The sequence below is a fragment of the Lampris incognitus genome, chromosome 10 (assembly GCF_029633865.1).
Source record: "Lampris incognitus isolate fLamInc1 chromosome 10, fLamInc1.hap2, whole genome shotgun sequence".
NCBI lineage: Eukaryota > Metazoa > Chordata > Actinopteri > Lampriformes > Lampridae > Lampris > Lampris incognitus.
In genome coordinates, this window is record NC_079220.1 from 22,365,149 (window position 1) to 22,386,089 (window position 20,941).

Sequence of the window (20,941 nt, forward strand, 5' to 3'; positions counted from 1 at the left end):
CTATCAAAAGAGAACAGATGGATAATTTTCATAAGCATAAATCTACTCTTACTGGTCTCGAGGATGCTCATTGGGCAGGTTGGGATTTGGACATGATTATCGTATTCAAATGCTGCTAGGTGCCCCCCCGCCCACACAGCCACATCAGGAGTTTTTTTTTGTTTTTTTGGATTTCCTCCCTTTTTTCTTTTTTTCTTCCCAATTGTACAATCACCCCACTTTTCCAAGCCATCCCGGTCACTGCTCCACCCCCTCCAGGGTTTTTCCTATCTCAGAATGGGCCTTTGGGGGGTGATTACGCATGACAGTAAGCATGATTAGTCCGTGTCGCTTCTATGCGCAACAGTAAAGTCAATGAGTCTGTGTTGCCTTATTTGACATAAATCTATGCATTTTCCTGTTATTTCTGATCATTAGAAACAAAAATTTCTATTATGCTTAAGTAAATGAAACTCCAATTAACAAACTGGTTAAAAAAATAATTTTATTACAACATTGAAAGGGGGGGAGTGGGGTTGGGGGAGAGGGGTTGAGGGAGAGGAGTGGGGTTGAAGGATTGAGGTTGAGGTGGGCAAAGATAATTCATAATGGGGAGTTGGGTTGGGGGAGAGGGGATTGGGGTTGAGGGAGTGGGTGGGGGGGAGGTCAACTCGAAAAGAAACTAACAAGCTAACATTTACGGTGCGTTACTGTAGCGAATATAAAACATTCAACTCTAAGACTAATGTAGATACAGCAGGCCGCCCAAATACAAACTATTCAGTATTTTACAACAGTTCACCATAAAATGTTTTTTTCTCCCTCCTCTCAACTGTTTTTCAACAACCCCTTCTTTTTTCTCCGCAACAACAGTACAGACAATACAATAATATGCAAATTCTTATTATTAAGAAAGGGATGATTATACATGTATACATATTTTATAGCCCAATGTTACTCATGATATTTATAAATTGAAAATAAGCTGAATTTAATTAATGCGCGCCTGTTGAGATGATGAGCGTCTGGTGGGGGTGATTTCGGTCTATCGTAACTCTGTTACACAGTCAGTGACCGGCAATCCGGAATAAAATATGTAGCTATAAATATACTCAAATCAGTACACAGAAAATAAGCTGAATTTCACTGGAAACTTAACTCACAGGTGATCCGACTCAAAGGCTGTCTTCAAAAAAGCTCTGCTGTCTATGTGCCAGCTGCCTTCTTCAACAAGCTTCGCTGTCACTGAGCTCACGCGCTGCTGCCACTCTGAGCTCGCTCTTTGCAATCGTGGGAAATCTCCGACATGACACGAAATGGACCCATAGATATGAAGCCAAAATGTTTAAGATACTGATAACCTGTCTATTAACTCGATGACTATTGGTCCAAACCATGGAAATTGCAAGAAAGGGGCTGAATGGGCTGAACTTGAAACAAGCTATTAAACACTTTTGGAGAGGATTTGAATTGCTATTTTATTGCTATTTTTATTCTCAGTTCTTATCATTTTGGCGCTGGTGATTTTCCTTTGGCGCTGGCTAAAACCTCTTTGGGGGGGGGGCGCCAAAAATCCCTCTATGCAGAAAAACCTTGCCCTCTGCCGAGCCAGGGAGGGCTGCAGACTACCACATGCCTCCTCCAATACATGTGGGGTCGCCAGCTGCTTCTTTTCACCTGACAGTGAGGAGTTTTGCCAGGGAGATGTAGCACATGGGAGGATTACGCTATCCCCCCCAATTCCCCCTCCCCACCGAACAGGCGCCCCCGACCGACCAGAAGAAGCACTAGTGCAGCGACCAGGACACATACCCACATCCGACTTCACACCCGCAGACACAGCCAATTGTGCCTGTAGGGATGTCTGACCAAGCCGGAGGTAACACGGGGATTCGAATTGGCAATCCCCGTGTTGGTAGGCAACAGAATAGACCGCCACCCAGACGCCCCACATCAGGAGTTTTTATGTAGAGCATCTTGATTATCCTTGTAGCGTAGCATATTACCCTCTTCCTTTTAATTGACCAATAATCTGGAACGTGGATGACAAGTATACAGGTGTCGTGCTGAAGTTTCACTCCCCACCAGGATTCTGCTCTCTGATAAGGTGTAGGATACAGTAGTCTTGTTTTCTTCATTTCAGTACTCTGCTGTTCATTAAAGCAAAAACTGTTTTCAGAAGGACTTGGCTCATATAGATGTTATCTATAATTGGCTTGCTAGCGTTGACGACTTAATGATAAACAGACAATCTTCAGAGTAGATTTTGGTTTTATTTTCGAGTACGTGTATAATTGCAACATTCATTTAAGCAAATCTTTTATTCGATTATTCATCCTGATTCTATATTGCGCAGCCTTAAAAGTATTTGATTCTAATGGCAACAAGGACAACGTAAGAAGGGAGGCGTAAAATTTTGGAAAAGCTGTTTTAATGGCTGCCAAAATTATAACCTCTTCTATTCTGTTATTTTATTAAATTATGAAAACGTTCTTAATTTAATAAAAGCTTAAAAAAATAGGTTGTTGAATCATGCTTTTCAATCAACATTAAAGTATTAAAAGGGAACAAATAACCTTTGTGACTGCTTTCATGATCTGTCACCTGTTTTGGGCCTTGATTTGTTTTTATTGCTAATTAATTTAGAATAAGTATTCGGATATTCTTTCGGGAGTTGCACCGAATAGCCAAAGTTAGAAAAAAAGTATTCAGGACAGCCCTATCTATTAAAAAATAAAAATAAAAATCAAGAAAAGGCAAGTGAAAGCATTAAAAAAATGTATTTTGGTTATTGCATATTAATATTAGATGTACCTGACCTATTCTTCTTTTTGTTTTTGCACACATCCAGACCTGCAAATATAACCAAAACCAACTTTTACCTGATCTGGTGCAGGAGCTGAAACTGTTTTGTCAACAAGTTATGTTCAAATAGGGTTGTTGTAGGGTTGAAAGAAAGAATACACGTTTTCCCTGTTGTTTACAACATTGTTGTGCACTTGCAAAACCCAACGCATTCACTCTCACTGTCCCTTATCAGGCTCAGCAGAAGCGACATAGAGAACAAACACACACACACACACACACACACACACACACACACACACACACACACACACACACACACACACACACACACTAAATACTACTAGATGCTACCAGATCTTTATTAGTCTTGATGATTTGGCTGCAAATGGACTTTAACGCTCTTTAAAAAATCTCAGTGAACTTTGTGAATTAAAGGATGGGCTTGAGTACCACATAATTCTATGATTATTAACTCTGGAAAACAATAACCAAAACATATAATTACATGTTAAATTTTGCAATCCTAATTCAGACCTGAGATCCTGCATTGTAGTTAATGTTTTAGGGTATAATGAAAGGAAAAAATGCAAAAAAAAAAAAAAAAGATTGAATGAGGTCATTGTTTGAGCCATATATAGCCATTCAATTCTTTCTTTTTTTTTGTCTCTTGTGGCATGTTAAATTTACAAATTTTGATAACCGGATTAAATTAGTGTACATATTTGATAACTGGAAGTGTGTGTACATGCGTGTCTCTGTCTGTGTGTGTGTTCATGTTTTGTTCCAGACACTTTCCTGCGTGGTCTGCCTAGGCCGGTACCACTGCGTCCGGATGGCCAGCCTCCCCCTCCCAGGCTGGCCCCGCGCCCTCTCCTCTGCCCCCTCAGTCGGCCCGATGCTAGCAGTTTCGCTACCAGCCTCAGAGAACTGGAGAAGGTAGGGGCTGGAGACAGCAACTACATTTTTCTTAACCTTTTATCGTACCAGGACATCGCACTACTGGGCAGCAGGGTCAGGTAGTCCTTCAAATAGATGCCACAGATTCAACCCCCTCTGAAAGTGATTGCCCCACCAAAGTGTCCTTAAGAAAGGCATTCGATCAACACCACCTCGGGTCATGCCAATCTGTATATCAATGTGGAGAGTTCAAAAATGACCACAGGCCTGCTTTGTCAGTGACCAGAAGAGAGCATCACAAAATAAGTCATGGTTTCTCAGTGGTGAAATAAAGGCATGGAAAAGATATGCATGCTTGATTGATTGGAGACTCTTAAATTGGCCACAAGTATGAATGAGTGTGTGTGTGTGTGTGTGTGTGTGTGTGTGTGTGTGTGTGTGTATGTGTGTGTGTGTGTGTGTGTGTGTGTGTGTATGTGTGTGTGTGTGTGTGTGTGTGTGTGTGTGTGTGTGTGTGTGTGTGGGTGGACGGCTGACCTTTCTAACATGTTTTTTACGGTTTCTGTCCAATGCCTCTTGGGATTGACTCTAGACAAACCGCTGTTTTGCCTTTGTTGCGCCATATTGCCTCTTTCTGTTCCCTTTTTATTGATTCATGCCATGTCAAAGTTTGGTGTTGCTTTAGGTGTGAACGTAGTGTAAGCGTGGGCGCTTTCATGACTCTGCCAAAGTTTTTCCCTTACAGCTCACACTCCTCCACAGACAATCATGAGCCCTCCCTTCTCTCCATCTCAAAACAACCCACACAGCAAACCAGAACAAAAAAGTGGGGCAGAATTGCATGGAGGTTGCTAATTTCTAGTGCTGCACGATTTGATGAAAAAGTCATATTGCGATTATTGTGGACAATATTGCGATTTGTGATTGCGATATAATAAACAAATTTATACATAAACAAATAACACACATTTGTCGTGTTGCCGTGACATTCATTTTGCATGTTTTACACAGTACCTCTTTCTGCTCAGTGTCGCTGAGCTTGAATCCAAAATTTCGCCTTATAACAGAGGGTGTGTTTTGTTTTTTTTGCCACCAGTTCATCAGTGTTAACCTGCTCGTTGTCATCGGTATCCATTTTTTCCTTCTTTCTGGTCTGCACAGAGCAGGATAGTCATGTGACCGTAGACTGCACACGCTTCACTGCCTAAACAGAGACTGATTGGTCATCTCTTAATTACGGGCATAGATATGGACACTGCATACAAACAGATGTTCACACACACATTTTATTATTTAATTAAATTGCAGCCTTTTGCGGTTATGTAATTGCATAGGCTGACATCGCGATTGCAGTTAGATTAATCGTGCAGCACTACTAATTTCCCACATTACAGCTTTTACTTAGGTGGTGAATCTAGCCTGCCATTTCCTCCAAACTCAGAGAAAAACAAAGAACAGCATTGACTAAGGACAAGGAAAATATATGCTTTTGCAGAATAACAATGCTCATTTTCTGGGGACCTTCGCTTGATGAAACTTGAACCTGTGGAAACTGGTCTTTGTCTGGTGTGGCAAGCAAAATGGGCTGATGAGATAAGATAGACTAAAGTGCGTTTTTTCACAAGCTGTTTCCTGGTACTTGGCTCTGTTAACAGTCCATACCAGGGACCTCCATGGCAAATGGAGCACTGAAGAAAAACAAAAACAAAACGATGAGTAAAAAAAGTGACCTTTCAAAATTGTCATGGTTTTTTTTGTACCTAAAAGTGATTTTAATGCGACTGAAGGTTCAAAGAGAGATGCCCCGCGCTTCCTGAAGGAGGGAGGTAGTGTAATGACCACGGATGAGTAGACTCACTAGCCCGTGGTTAACGGGTCGGACCCTTTAGTCAACTGGTTAACGTTGTCGTCCGTGTTGCGGGAGATACGGATTCGCGTCCCGGCTGTGGTGGTTCCCGGGCTGCCCCCCGAATTCGCTACAGATATCTTAGTTGTATCACCTCTTTATTATTATTCAGTAGCATGAATCGTTAATTAAAATCAAAATCTGTCTTCGTATTTTTTCCATGGCTTTACTTTTCCTTTTAAGGAATAATTAATTACCATCTTATTAAACTAATCATGTTGTATGCTAACCTGTGTTCAGTGGGACTGGCACAAGGGTCCTGTGGTATATTCTGTTAATAAGAATATGAAGTTATATTACTAACCCTGTTAATGTTTATGTATTAACCTAATGATATAAGTATCATTTACTGACCTGATTATATTCTAACTTACTTTTGCACAGTATAGTTCACACCGAAAGCTGATCAGTCTGCAGAGAGTTTCAAGTTGCAGGAGCAGAGTGCATACAGACTCTTTTGCCTCATTCAGTTCACGCATTAGGAACAGCAAAAACAGATCTACGAATGCAGATGGCAATTTTCAACTTTTCTTGAGATCTAAGATAAAAAATTTTATTAATCCAAAGGGAAACTTGTCTAATGCATTTACCCATCCAACCTTGCCAAAAATACACACAAAGGCTGGAAGGGCTCAAGCAAAGAGCAGCCACAGCACAGAGTAGGGGTTAAGTGCCTTGTTCGAGGCTTTTAACAGCAGGTGCCACTGATCTGGCTCACATCTTGCCAGATTTTGTCCTGCCTAGCCTGAGGTTTGCATCAGGGTGTCGCCCCGCCTGCCGTCCAATGACAGCATCCCTGTGACCCTGAGTGCAGGATAAGCAGTTTGGGTAATGGATGGATGGATGGAATTACAATGCTAATTGACAACTTTACATCCAATAACAAGCCTCAACACATCACAGTAGACTAAACACACTCCAACACACATGTATAGCAGATCGCTATGATCAAGCAGCAGACGCAAGAATGTGCAACACATCTTTTTCTAGCTCCAGTGGAGAAGCAATACCTATGCTTGAAATAGAAGCTTAATTTAATATTCATCGAATATTCTTAAGAGATTTTACTTGTAGTGTCTAAAAGATAGACAGTCATTAGTTAAGAGGTTGTAACCTCATACAACCTTGGTTCATTAACCCTACAATGTAGTAGAATCGGGAGGCTTTCACATCAGGGACCTGGGCCTGGGTAAGAGTACGCTTGACCCCAAAGTTCAATTCGTTTGATTAGTGCGAACACTGTAGGCCCTACAGGGCCCTGTGATGGACTGGCGGCCTGTCCAGGGTGTCGCCCCGCCTGCCGCCCAATGATTGCTGGAATAGGCTCCAGCATCCCCGCGACCCTGAGAGCAGGATAAGCGGTTTGGATAATGCATGGAAGCGCAAACACTGTGAAGAGAGTCCTGAAACTACTGTACCAAAACACGGAAGTGGACCGCTATGTGACGTCATAACTGTTCAACTGTCCTGTTCAAACATGGCCATGAAAGGATCTCTCTGGTCCACTGAAGAAATTAACATCAATAATAGTAGGCATAGTGTGAAGGTCGACTCCATTGTATGGGCTTGGGAACTTGAGATTGGTGCACTTTTCTACACTGGAGTGACAACATAAACAAATGTCATGTAGTTGATGACGCATGTCTTCTGCTTCTTCTTCTTCTTCTGCTCCTGCTTCTTCTCCTTCTGCTTCTCCTCCTCCTCCTCTTCTTCTTCTTCTTTTTTTTTTTTTTTTTTACATGGTGAAGGTGGTCACGGGGCTTGAGTCCTGGGCTGTTCCGGTGGCGTCTGGACACTGCTTGGCCTCCTCATCATATTCTTCATATATTTTATAATCACATTATAACTCTGTTATCCTCTTTCACTGTTGTATTCTGCAAATTGTGTAAACACAACGTCCATTGCATGTTGTCCATCTTGGGAGAGAGATCCCTCCTCTGTTGTTCTCCCTGAGGTTTCTTCCTATTTTTTCTCCCTGTTAAAGGGGTTTTTAGGGAGTTGTTCTTTATCCGATGTAAGGGTCTAAGGACAGGATGTTATGTTGCTGTAAAGCCCACTGAGGCAAATTTGTGATTTGTGATAACGGCCTATACAAATAAAATTAACTTGACTTGACTTCTTCTTCTCCTCCTCGGTGCATACCGCCACCTACTGCATCGGAGTGTGTAGATACGCAAGTGTACTGGGGTATGGAACAACATTACTAATGTGAAAGCTGAGCGACGGAGGGGATCGTACACAGGCGCAGTACAAAGCAATCGTACCTTATATGAAAACGCCCTTAGAAGAGATCAACTTTGACAGTGAATAACATTAACTTACGTTTTACCTGCAGTTAGAACCAGCCAAAGCTGAGTGAGTTATTATTTAAATGCTTATCATAAAGTAAGGTGTGTTATGTTCTTTATTGAACTGTTTGCAGTGCGGTTGGTACTGGGGTCCTATGAACTGGGAGGATGCCGAGATGAAGCTGAAAGGGAAGCCAGATGGCTCCTTCCTGGTCCGGGACAGCTCTGACCCACGATATATACTCAGCCTGAGTTTCCGGTCCCAAGGAGTCACACATCACACTCGCATGGAGCACTACAGGGGTGAGGCACACACACCACACGCACAATACAAGTCGAGATACACACACACGTGTGTGTGTGTATATATATATATATATATATACACACACACACACACACAATATAATGGAGCACTATGGCACCTCAGTCCTTATATGTAGATAACAGGGTTAGCTTGATTAGAGTGTTGATCATTTAAAATGTTGGATTTCTTATTCCTTGAAGCAATCTTAAAATTTAGCCTCAGTTGTCACTGCAGCAACTCCTGAAACTCGTACCTCCAAAATCCTACATTTAGTCTTGAGTCTTTTGGACCAGTTTAACCCTAGCCCATATTTGAGCCAAATCCCATCCATAAATCTGTCTCAGGCAGACATTTCATTGTTCCTGAAGACCTGTTGGTCAAGGAGCTCTTCTGTTTAGACAAGCTTAGAATGAAGCACATTTCTGGAGAGACTGTCAAAATCCTTTTAGCTTGTTTAAGCAACACATGAACCGATCCAAATGTTTTTATCACAGCAAACTTTTTACAAGGTGGCAATTTTAACATGTAGGTGACGTTGAAAATATTGGTAAACTGGCCATGGAAGGATTTGCCTCCCAGGTATACCCTCTACTGTTAGTCGTAGCATGTTAGACAGGAGGGCAAACTCCTGCAGGGTTTAAGCATGTTGTTTCACTTTGACATCACTTGCAGTGTGTTAAGAAGCTAATGTATCTGGGTTGATGCTCTGTATTAGTAGATATAAGGATACATGTCTTATGCTGTGAGGCTTGCCTTGCATCTTGATGACCGAACTACAATCGGCTAAACAATTGACACTAACTCACTGTTCATCCATCCATCAATTTATTTATTTATTTTCATTTAGCAAGTGCTAAAAATATATCTATGAAATATACATGCTAACTGCTGTTGGCAGGTATATTTGGAGCACTCAAAAGTTATGTCATGGCCAAGAGTACATGTAATTTCTAGTGGAATTAGTGTACGTTCACAATGGATAGATTGTCAATAGTGACTCAAGTGCCATGAATTCGTATCAGTCACTCTTATGGATTAAGGTATGCCTGGAAAAGGATTTTTTGTAGCTCTTATGGAAGATGGGGTTTATTCCACTATGAGTCCAATTTCATTTTTGGGGCAGGTGAGAAAAGCCTGGACCTTTTGCTTAGTCCTCTTGATGTAGAAATGAAGAAGGCAAGCAGGGATGTATATGTGCTGATAGAGGTTTGCAGGTTGGCTGGTGCAGTTCCTTGAACTGCCCAAAAAGTCAGAATTAAGGGTTTGAACTTGATACGGCTTTTTTTGTTTTTCTTTGCCCCTTTCCATTTTGTAGCTTTGTGTTGATGTGCATAAAAGACTTTGTTGTTGTTGTTTTCCCATTAGTGTATGTAAGTTTTGTACCCTGATTAGTTCAATTTGAATAATAATAACCTGAAGGGCTCGCAGGTTTCACTCTTACAGTGCATTCCTGAGACCCCCAGCATCTTCAATTGTCCCTCACTGACAGTGTAGTAAGTTTTAGCTCTCACTGAGTGTGGCATTGATGCACTGGTTGGAGTTTATTTTTTGTCTTTGATTACCAAAGGTAGTCCGTCTATGACAAGCCATCCCGAAATTCAATATGACCTGTTGAACTGCAGTCCGTTTTTGTCTTTCCTGTTCTTTGTTTTAATGGGCAGTCATGGGTGGATGTCTTATTCAGATAACCTTAAGCCAATCATGTCTCTCTGCCTCCTCAGGAACCTTCAGTCTGTGGTGTCATCCTAAGTTTGAGGACCGTTGCCACTCTGTGGTAGAATTTATAGAGCGAGCCATCATGCACTCCAAAAATGGGAAGTTCCTCTATTTCCTGCGCTCCAGAGTGCCTGGTAACTGTCCACCAATCACTGTATATCTCTGTTTGTCTGTCTGTGTGTAGGACATGATTGTGTTGTCATGGCTCCTTCTCTGCTCCTTCTGCAACCTGCTTGGCCTATGTCGTAGCGTACGTACATCTCTCTGACACTGGGAAAGAATAATGGCCTGATTATCTACTATGGGGTCATTTGAGAAAGACACAAATCAAGTAGCTGTTTTTAAGAATGTGTTTAGATGAAATATATATGTTCAGATGGAGAGTTTTTTTTATAAAGTACATGAAAGTAGATGAAACAAGAGAGGGAAAGAGGAGTAGATGGAGGGTGAGATGGAGAGAACCACCAAGACAGAATGAGAAAGTCAGCGGTAGATAGAGACATAAAGACAGTTAGCCACAGTCAGCAAGGCAGAAAGAAAGGCTTCTTACGTGCTTCTCCTTCTTTGCCTTTTAAATACATATTAGGCTTGGGTGGAACAAGGTATTATTGTATACCAGGGTATTTAAAAATCCTAAAGGTATGATTTTCAATACCCGCAAAATTACAGACACTCCTCTTTCTATTAAACTGAAACTAAGATGGTTATCCAAAGGAATTGAATCGAGTGCAACTGGACTTAGTATATATCCGTGAAGACGTATATATATATATAGATATATACCAAGTCCAGTTGCACTCGATTCAATTCCTTTGGATAACCATGACCTGGATGAATGAGAACATTCACAGACAAACTAAGATGGTGTATTGAGGCGATGTATTGTAGTACACAGCTCACACCACCAGAGGTCAGTTTCTACTCGTGGAACAGGCAGCTGAGCTGAGCGAGATGGTGACAGCGAGTGGTGGACATAACGTTACATTATAACTTTTATCTTGAGGTGACTTCTTCCAACAAAAAAAGCAGTATATTAGCCACATGATTTTATTCAACTGCCAGTCTGCCACCACCACCTGCATATCATCTCTGTTAAGACCAATGATGTGTCGGTATCCGCTGTGGCAACAAGTGTCATTGGGGTCCTCCAGCAAGGTATGCTGAATCTATGGAAGAAGGGCGGTTATTTCTTCTCTATTCATTCATTCATTCTATGGGCCATAAGTATTTAAACCCAGCAAGACTTGTCTAAGTAGGCTAATTGCATATTAGACACACAGCATTGTATGCTAGACAATGTTATACATGCAGCAATTACTTCTATCACCTGCAGCTCAGCTGTTACGTTTTTTTTATTTACACCAATACCGTTTACCCCGGTGAAATGTCAGAAAGTTATAGTTATGAAGGTATGAAAAAATAGATACTGCCCAAGCCACAAAAAAAAAAGTATATATATATATATATATATATATATATATATATATATATATATAGCACTTTCATCAACACCACTGACGGTTTCCGAAGAAAAAAAAAGCTCATATAAATAACTTTGTTAAAAGAAACACTCAGCAGTATGGAAGGGAAAGTGCTCAACAAATAAGGAGCAAAAATAATCCAGTGAGTCAAGTAAATTCTTTATGAAACAGTACGAGCCTGTTTCATGCCATAAGCAATCATCAGCTGTACAAGCTTGTTTCGTGCGTCATGCACTCATCAGCTGCCAATGTGGTTAAACAACAAAGAAAAAACACAGCCAATAAATACTATGTTGCCCCGCATCATGCCCCTAGTTACGATGCACAGCAACAAATGCGAGGATAAAAAACATTTGCAAAATTAGGTAGTTACGATGCACAGCAACCAATGGGAAGATAGAAAACATTTGAAAAATTTGAATAATAACACAAGAAACATTAAAACCAATGGGGTAAGGGTTGGGGCTTGTTTTGAAAAAGTAAGGACTTAAAGGACTTCGGCACTGTTGAAAAAGCATAACAATATAACATCCAATGGGGTACTTTACGAATGTAAATGTTTTCTATCCTCCCATTGGTTGCTGTGCACTGTAACTAGGGGCGTGACGCGGGGCAACGTAGTATTTATTGGCTGTGTTTTTTCTTTGTTGTTTAACCACATTGGCAGCTGATGAGTGCATGATGCACGAAACAAGCTTGTACTGCAGTGTATTAAAAAATAATTTCCTACACCCTATCTTAATATTCCACTCCTCATTTGTTGAGCCCTTTCATCAACACCATTGATGGTTTCTGGGGAAAAAACGCTATGTATGTGTGTATATATATATATATATCTATCAGAGATGCTGAAATAGATGTTTGCAGGTTACTTACATACATGCCTGAGGTACAGTGCATCCGGAAAGTATTCACACCCCTTCACTTTCCCCACATTTTGTTATGTTACAGCCTTATTCCAAAATGGATTAAATTCCTTTTTTTTCTCATCAATCTACACACAATACCCCATAATGACAAAGTGAAAAAGGATTTGTAGAAATGTTTGCAAATTTATTAAAAATAAAAAACTGAAATATTGCATGTACATAAGTATTCACACCCTTTGCTATGACACTCAAAATTGAGCTCAGGTTCATCCTGTTTCCACTGATCATCCTTGAGATGTTTCTACATCTTGATTGGAGTCCACTTGTAGTAAATCCAATTGATCGGACATGATTTGGAAAGGCACACACCTGTCTCTATAAGGTCCCACTGTTGACAGTGTATGTCAGAGCAGAAACCAAGCCATGAAGTCAAAGGAATTGTCTGTGAACCTCCGAGACAGGATTGTATCGAGGCACAGATCTGGGGAAGGGTACAAAAAAATTTCTACAGCTTTGATGGTCCTGAAGAGCACAGTGGTCTCCATCATTCATAAATGGAAGAAGTTTGGATCCACCAGGACTCTTCCTAGAGCTGGCTGCCCAGCCAAACTGAGCAATCGGGGGAGAAGGGCCTTGGTCAGGGAGGCGACCAAGAACCCGATGGTCACTCTGACAAAGCGCCAGCGTTCCTCTGTGGAGATGGGAGAACCTTCCAGAAGGACAACCATCTCTGCAGCACTCCACCAATCAGGCCTTTATGGTAGAGTGGCCAGACGGAAGCTTCTGCTCAGTAAAAGGCACATGACAGCCCGCTTGGAGTTTGCCAGAAAGCACCTAAAGGACTCTCAGACCATGAGAAACAAGATTCTCTGGTCTGATGAAACCAAGATTGAACTCTTTGGCCTGAATGCCAAACATCACGTCTGGAGGAAACCAAGTACCTCTCATCACCTTGCAAATACCATCCCTACAGTGAAGCATGGTGGCTGTAGCATCATGCTGTGGGGATGTTTTTCAGCAGCAGGAACTGGGAGACTAGTCAGGATCGAGGGAAAGATGAATGGAGCAAAGTACAGAGAGATCCTTGATGAAAACCTGCTCCAGAGCGCTCAGGACCTCAGAGTAGGGCGAAGGTTTACCTTTCAACACAACAACTACCCTAAGCACATAGCCAAGACAACGAAGGAGTGGCTTCGGGACAAGTCTGTGAACGTCCTTGAGTGGACCAGCCAGAGCTCAGACTTGAACCCCATTGAACATCTCTGGAAAGACCTGAAAATAGCTGTGCAGCGACGCTCCCCATCTAACCTTACAGAGCTCAAGAGGATCTGCAGAGAATAATGGAAGAAAGACCCCAAATATAGGTGTGCCAAGCTTGTAGCTTCATACCCAAGAAGACTTGAAGCTGTAATCGCTGCCAAGGGTGCCTCAACCAAGTACTGAGTAAAGGGTGTGAATATTTATGTACATGCAATATTTCAGTTTTTTATTTTTAATAAATTTGCAAAAATTTCTACAAAACCTTTTTCGCTTTGTCATTATGGGGTATTGTTGGTAGATTGATGAGAAAAAAAGGAATTTAATCCATTTTGGAATAAGGCTGTAACATAACAAAATGTGAGGAAAGTGAAGGGGTGTGAATACTTTCCGGATGCACTGTAGATGGACATGACAGAGCATACCAGTATACGTACAATGTACAGTACAGTATATACAAAATGGTTGGATTTATTTGACAGTGTTAAGTGTTCATTTGAATGACAGCCCATGGAAAGAAACTTTTTATATCTGGTTGTTTTGGGGTACAGTGCTCTGTAGTGCCTACCAGAGGGGAGGAGTTGGAACAGGTTGTGACCAGGGTGTGATGGGTCTGCAGTGATGTTCCCTGCCTGTTTCCTGAGTCTGGAGGTATATAAGTCCTGAATGGAGGGCAGGTTGGCACCAGTGATATTCTCTGCAGACTTAACTGTCTGTTGTAGTCTGTCCCTGTCCTGTTTGGTGGCCGAACCAAACCAGACAGTGATGGATGTGCAGAGGACAGACTGGACTATTGCAGTGTAGAACTGAATCAGCAGTTCCTGAGGCAGGTTGAACTTCTTGAGCTGGCGGAGAAAGTAAATCCTCTGCTGGGCCTTTTTGATGATCTGTCTACATCTATTTACCTGTCTGACAATCTATCTGTCTACCTGTCTGGCTCTCTGTATTTTTGTCACTCTGTGTGTGTGTGTGTTTGTGTGTGTGTGTGTGTGTGTGTGTGTGTGTGTGTGTGTGTGTGTGTGTGTGTGTGTGTGTGTGTGTGTGTGTGTGTGTGTGTGTGTGTGTGCGTGCGTGCGTGCGTGCGTGTGTGTGTGTTTTAGAAAACAAACGTAATCTTGATTCCCCCCCCCCCCCATAAAAGTGCACCTGTTTGTTCATCTACGTGTGTATGTGTGTTTTGCAGGTCTACCCCCTACCCCAGTCCAGCTCTTGTACCCAGTCTCCAGGTTCAGCAGCGTTAAATCTCTCCAGCACCTCTGTCGTTTCTGCATCCGCCAGCTGGTCCGCATCGACCACATACAGGAGCTACCCCTGCCCACGTATGTGTACACACACACACACACACGTACACACACACATGCACGCACACATATACACACACTTTCCAGCATACAGAAAAACACACAAATGCTCACAGACAAACATATACAACTGGTTTGCAATGACCACTTCCAAGTGCTACATCTGCCCATATATACATAGACAAACATAAACACACACACAATTATAATATATCTGTATAGAACTGTGTGAATCATTGGATTGGTTAATTGAGATGCAAATTAGTTATGACATTTCTGATTTAAACTTTTGTTTCCATTTTAGATTGTAAAATCACCTATGTCCTTTTCACCTGCTTGCTTTTCTCTCCCTTTCTGACTGTCTTTCTCTGTCTTGGCCTCTCTACTTTCTCACTGTTTTGATGGTGCTCTCTGTTTCCCCATCAAACTTCTTATTTCCCTCTTTTGTCTCTTCCTTTCTTTCCATTGTCTCTTTCTCTGTCTTTGTCTCTTCACCTTACCTCTATCGTGCTGTCCATCTATTCTCCCTCTTTTTGTCCATCTATTCTCTCGCTCTCTCTGTCTCTCCAGTCCTCTGATTGTCTACTTGAGGAAGTTCTACTACTATGACCCTGAGGAAGAGATGTACCTGTCAATCAAAGAAAGGGGGCAGGACCAGAGCTCCCAGCCAGGGGTGGAGTCTCAAACGTAGCACTGGAGCCTAATGGGATGAAGTGAGTGCTTGGCAGTTGGCCTCATCAAAATGCCACTATGGCCTGAATTAGTCTTCCAGTTTCAGACCAAATACAGTTAGGTACATAAGTATTTGGACAGTTACACAATATTTGTAATTTTGCCCCGTACACCACCACAGTGGCTTTGACATGAAGTATTTGAGATGTGATTTAAGAGTAGACATTCAGCTTTAATTTAAGGGGTTGGATAAAAATATGGCATTAACTGTTCAGGAATTACAGCCATGGATATACAGGCTCACCCCATTTTCAGAGGCTCAAAAGTAATTGGACAACAAACATAACTATGATTATAACAATTATATTTAACGTTTGGAGGAAAGTCCTTTGCAGTCAATGACTGTCTGAAGTCTTGAACCCATCGACATCTTCAAATTCTGAGTTTCCTCCTTTGAAATGCTCTGCCAAGACTTAACAGCAGCTGCCTTCAGTTGCTGGTTGTTTGTGGGTCTTTTGGCCGTTAGTTTGTTCTTCAGCAAGTGAAAAGCATGCTCAATTGGGTTGAGGTGAGGTAACGGACTTGGTCACTGATGAATATTCCACTTTTCTGCCTTGAGAGACTCTTGGGTTGCTTTCTCTGCTTGTTTTGTGTCATTATCCATCTGCAGTGTGAAGCGCCGTCCCCTCAGTTTTGTGACATTTGGCTAAATCTGAGCAAATGGTATATCCTCATAAACATCACAATCCATCCTGCTACTTCTGTCAGTAGTCACATTATCAATAAACACCAATGACCAAGTTCCATAGGCAACCATACATGCCTATTTCACAACACTACCTCCACCATGTTTGACAGATGATATGGTATGCTGAGAATCATGGGCTGTTCCTTTTGTTCTCCACACTTTTCCTCTTCCGGTACAAGTTAAACATCGCTTCATCTGTCCAAAGAACCTTGTTCCAGAACTGGGTAGGTTTTTAGATGTTTTTTAAACACAGTCTAATCTGGCCTTCCTGTTCTTAAGTGACACCAGTGGTTTTCACCTTGTCGTAAACCCTCTGTATTTATTTTCATGCAGGCATCTCTTGATTGTAGACTTGACAGTGATACCCCTACCTCTCAAGAGTGTTTTTGACTTCACTAGATATTATGAATGTGTTTGTCTTCACTAGGGAAAGAATTCTGCGACCATCCACTGTAGTTGTGTTCTGTGGTCTTCCAAGCCTTTTGGTGTTGCTGAGCTTGCCAGTGCATTCTTTCTTTTTAAGAATGTACCAAAATGTTGATTTGGCCACTCCTTAAGTGTTTACTATCCATCTGATAGATTTCCTTTGCTTTTTCAGCCTAATGGTGGCCTCCATCACTTGTATTGACACCTCTATGGACTTCATGTTGAGAGTTCTGATGAACAGTTACCAAACGCAAATGTAAATACTTGGAATGAACTCCAGACCTTTTATCTGCCCAATTTGTCATGGGATAACGATGGAAAAGGTCTTACTTGCCCATGAAACCACTTGTTAGTCAAGTGTCCAATTACTTTTGATCCTCTGGAAATGGGGTGACTATATATAAAACTGGCTGTAGTTCCTGAACGGTTAATGCAATATTTTTGTCCAACCCCTTAAATTAAAGCTGAAAATCCACACTTCAATAACATATTGGTTATTTCATTTCAAATCCACTATGGTGGTGTACAGGGGCAAAATTACAAATATTGTGTCACTGTCCAAATACTTATGGACCTAACTGTACATTGATAATGTGTCTCACTGCAGTCAGGCAGAATTGGTAATCGGGAGACTTACTGCTATGTGACACTGGGGTATAGTGCTCCACTACAGTCAGTATGCTATTATTATTATTAGCAGTAGTAGTAGTAGTAGTAGTAGTAGTAGTAGGCCTTCCTTAAGGCCACCATGATACAAATAAAATTGACTTGACCATGATAAGATCAGTCCCTATAGCTGAGTAGTAGTAACGCCATACACAGTGTTTGTTGATTGGCCATCAACAAAAACTGTGTCTTTGATGGGTTTTTCAAAAACAGGTTTTGAGATGAGTTCATAATGTTTTTTTATCACCCCGTATAAACTGGTTATATGTTTCTCATTTATTATGTGAATGCTGTCATTTTATTTTCTATGTTTGTGACTTGATGTACTCTAAATAAATCAAAGAAACACTTGTTAGGTTAAGCTTGATTAGCCCATGATTTTAATATGGGCTAGTTCAACTGAATGTCAATTCATCTTTTAAGTAAGTCACTGAGAAAAAAAAAGGTCACATACATTGGTTAATGTAAAACTCAGTTTTCTCTCTCCTTTTTTTTTTAACAGGTTTTATTCATTTTTTTCTTGATACCTGACCAGCTGACCTGAGGACTGACAGACGTGTGATTGGATACAGTCCCCTGACCGCTGACCCCTGCCCCGAGACAAAACCGCTGCCTGTCGGCTCACTCAGTCCGGCTGTGTATCAAGGCGGAGTTTCAGATGATCCACCCTCCTCAAGCTCTTTGATTTGCTCGCGGGGAGAAGGGGAGGGGCAGGGGATGTGGAGACTCCGCCTCCCTCGTGATGTCATTGGCGAGCAGCCAAACAAGCAAAGACAACTATGACAACCCTCCCACATATACACAGTTGTGAAAGACTGTTGCCTCTAAAATCCCTCTTCCTCAAAATTTTAAATAGGAAATAACAAATTGCTTTGACACTTCGCTTCACAGAATCATATTTATCCTATTCATTCATTATCCAAACCGCTTATCCTTACTCAGGGTTGCGGGTCCCTGTCCTAGTCATGAACTAGGATTACTTTTTATTACAAAGGATTAATACTAAATAAAAGGTGATGAAGTTTGTAGCAGAGTGAAACTTTTGAGAGGTGAATTGATGGAAGTTATTGACAGGTGTTAGTACTACGTTTAAATGAGCACTAACACCATGCCATCTCAGTGTGGTAGTAATTCCATACTTTTCCACAGGTTTACAGGTTAATTACACTGGAAAAAAAACCTTTAAAAAGTAAAGTCTTCCTTTGATGTTCATCGATTTAAAGACAACCTCCTCTAACCCTGTTGACTTAAAGAAGTCTATCAACCTTTACAAGCCAAAAAAATCTTCCTGTTGTGGAAACCATTATCAAATCTTAATTAATTGCACTTAAAAATAATAATTTATCGATAACAAAACAAATACAGATGTCAATAAATAGGTCTTGGAAATTACAAACAGGGATGAAGAGGATTCAAGTGGGCAAATGTCAGAATAGAACAAGTAAAACGAACCCCATTGCAGTCTAACTTGGAAAACATGTATTTAAAGAGGCAGTGGAAAAGATGACGCTGATTTCATGATTTACTTGAAGACAAAATCAACAAAAGAGTAAAAAGGAATCATCTTGGATTAGTCACACAATGCCCCCCATCCATCATCTTCAGTGTTGTGGGCCATCCTAGTTGGTAATTGCATGTAGGTTGCTTGCTCCAAAATGTCTTAATCAGCCAGTGAGCAATGTGTGTGGCCATTCACCATCATGGTTCTTTAAAATGCACCAAAAACAAACAAACAAAAAAACAAAACCGGGATGTCAGAAGCACCAGGGATTCTAGAGGTGACAGATGTTTCATAGCTGTTGTGATGGTTACAGCACTTTTACAAAAAAGAAAAAAAGCAGAAAAAAGACGTGACTACAAATATTCTGCAACGTTACCTTGATGAATGATGCTAAAAAACTTGATGTTTCACCGGAACATGGAAGTTACTGAACTTGGGTTAAAGCAAGCAAACAAAACAAAAAGAAAAACAATTAAGAACAATGAAGCGATTGGGGTGTTTCTTTTGGGAAAGTTGTACCCCGACAGATGAGATACTGCAACCTCTCTAGAGAACTTGTGACTTCACACCCTACAGAACCTCCAAGATGCTCGACGCATGGGATGGGGGACAAGAGCTGAGGGTGTCAGGATTTAAGATGGAGGAGTCATGTCAGAAAAAAAACAGACCTTGGCCAGCTCCTGACAGGAGCTCCGCCGCACACACAGTATCTAGAACCTTCAGACAGTGAGAAGACTGTGAACTACAGATCTACAGGACTGGATTTGTAGAAATTTCTCCCATGTCAGTTTGAATCAAAAGCCCTCATGACCTGCACCTTCCACAACGGCTGTATGGACTGACAAAAAGGTTGTGTGTGTGTGTGTGTGTGTGTGTGTGTGTGCGCGCGTGTGTGTATGTGTATATGAGAGATAGACATTTTCTGTCCCCAAACGCACGTTTCTGTATATATTTGTATGTTTGTGTAAATATTGTATGATGGATATATTTGTAGCAGACCAGAGTTACTTGGTGGCAAAGTTTCATTGGCATAATGGGTGTGTGTGTGTGTGTGGAGGGGGTGTTTGACATCATTGAGGTGTTACGGTTGGTTTCAAGCTGAACTGGAACCCTCTTGCTAGACGTATTTTACAGGACAAAATCGCATTGTCAGAACAAATAAAGATTAAAAAAAAGTTGTTGGTGGAAATAAATGAGGATGAGCTCCTGTCTTTCTGTAATAACACATGAATGTATAGAGACAGCTGCACCATTGCATTGTCTACCATGAGCTGCCTTTAACGATCTAAGTTGAAGCTTGCCCATTCTGTTGCCCTCACAGTAAAACAGTCCATGGATAAGAATTGACACTTGCTACTTGCTCATTCTGGAGGGAAAGTTGTCATTTCCCCATAAAATAGAATTCAGGTAATGGTAATTATTCACTGTAGCCTGTAAATTCTCGTTAATAAAAAGTGTTTAGTTATGCTTCAGTCACCCCATATAACACTTGTTGCCTCCCAATGCATACAGTAAGAGTAAAAACTGCTTAAATACTAGATGTGTAGGTAAAAGGAGGTAATGTTTGCCTTTGGTATTGATCAGTAGGTCCCATCAATCGTACAGATGTTCTGAAATAGACCGGACAACTCCTCCAAAAGGGTCGGTGATGAAACTTTGGGCTTTAATGCCCCTGCAGAAACCAATGGGTGACGTTACTACGTCCGTCTTTTTCATCCGGTTTGTGGTTTTGGGGCCCTGTCGGAATCATAAACGGCTAATCCACAGAGGCATCAAAGCCACTCATCTAGTAGGAGGAATCATTTATTGGGTTGTTTAAAAATGACTACCCAGGAGGAATGTTTGACATCGTACTTCTCTATCACCGCCTAAAGATGAAAAGGGATGGTCAGTACGTGCTTTGAATACCTTGAGATACAGGATGGGGAAAATATTCTCTCGTTCTGCCCACATGTCACTTGGATGAAGACGTGTTTTCGGATGTCAGCGTCCAAATTCGACAGCCTTCGTTGCATTACCCACCCCCCCAAAAAAAGGACAATTTCTACAAACATGACTGACGTACTTCCGCTTTGTCATGGCAGCGTGAAGATGAGGGCTCCCCATACGCCCATTTCAT

At 41.4% G+C, this 20,941-nt stretch overlaps 1 protein-coding gene across 1 annotated transcript in view; it reads left to right on the forward strand.

The window, feature by feature from the left end:
* Positions 1-18,424, forward strand: part of LOC130119444 (uncharacterized) — a 33,235-nt gene extending 14,811 nt beyond the window's left edge. Inside the window, exons 4-9 of the mRNA XM_056287946.1 lie at positions 3,575-3,723; positions 8,013-8,181; positions 9,907-10,035; positions 14,692-14,827; positions 15,380-15,522; positions 17,824-18,424. Of these exons, the coding sequence (XP_056143921.1) occupies positions 3,575-3,723; positions 8,013-8,181; positions 9,907-10,035; positions 14,692-14,827; positions 15,380-15,500 (704 nt within the window). The 3' untranslated portion in view covers positions 15,501-15,522; positions 17,824-18,424. The remainder of the gene's footprint in view (positions 1-3,574; positions 3,724-8,012; positions 8,182-9,906; positions 10,036-14,691; positions 14,828-15,379; positions 15,523-17,823) is intronic.
* Positions 18,425-20,941: the final 2,517 nt, after the last annotated feature.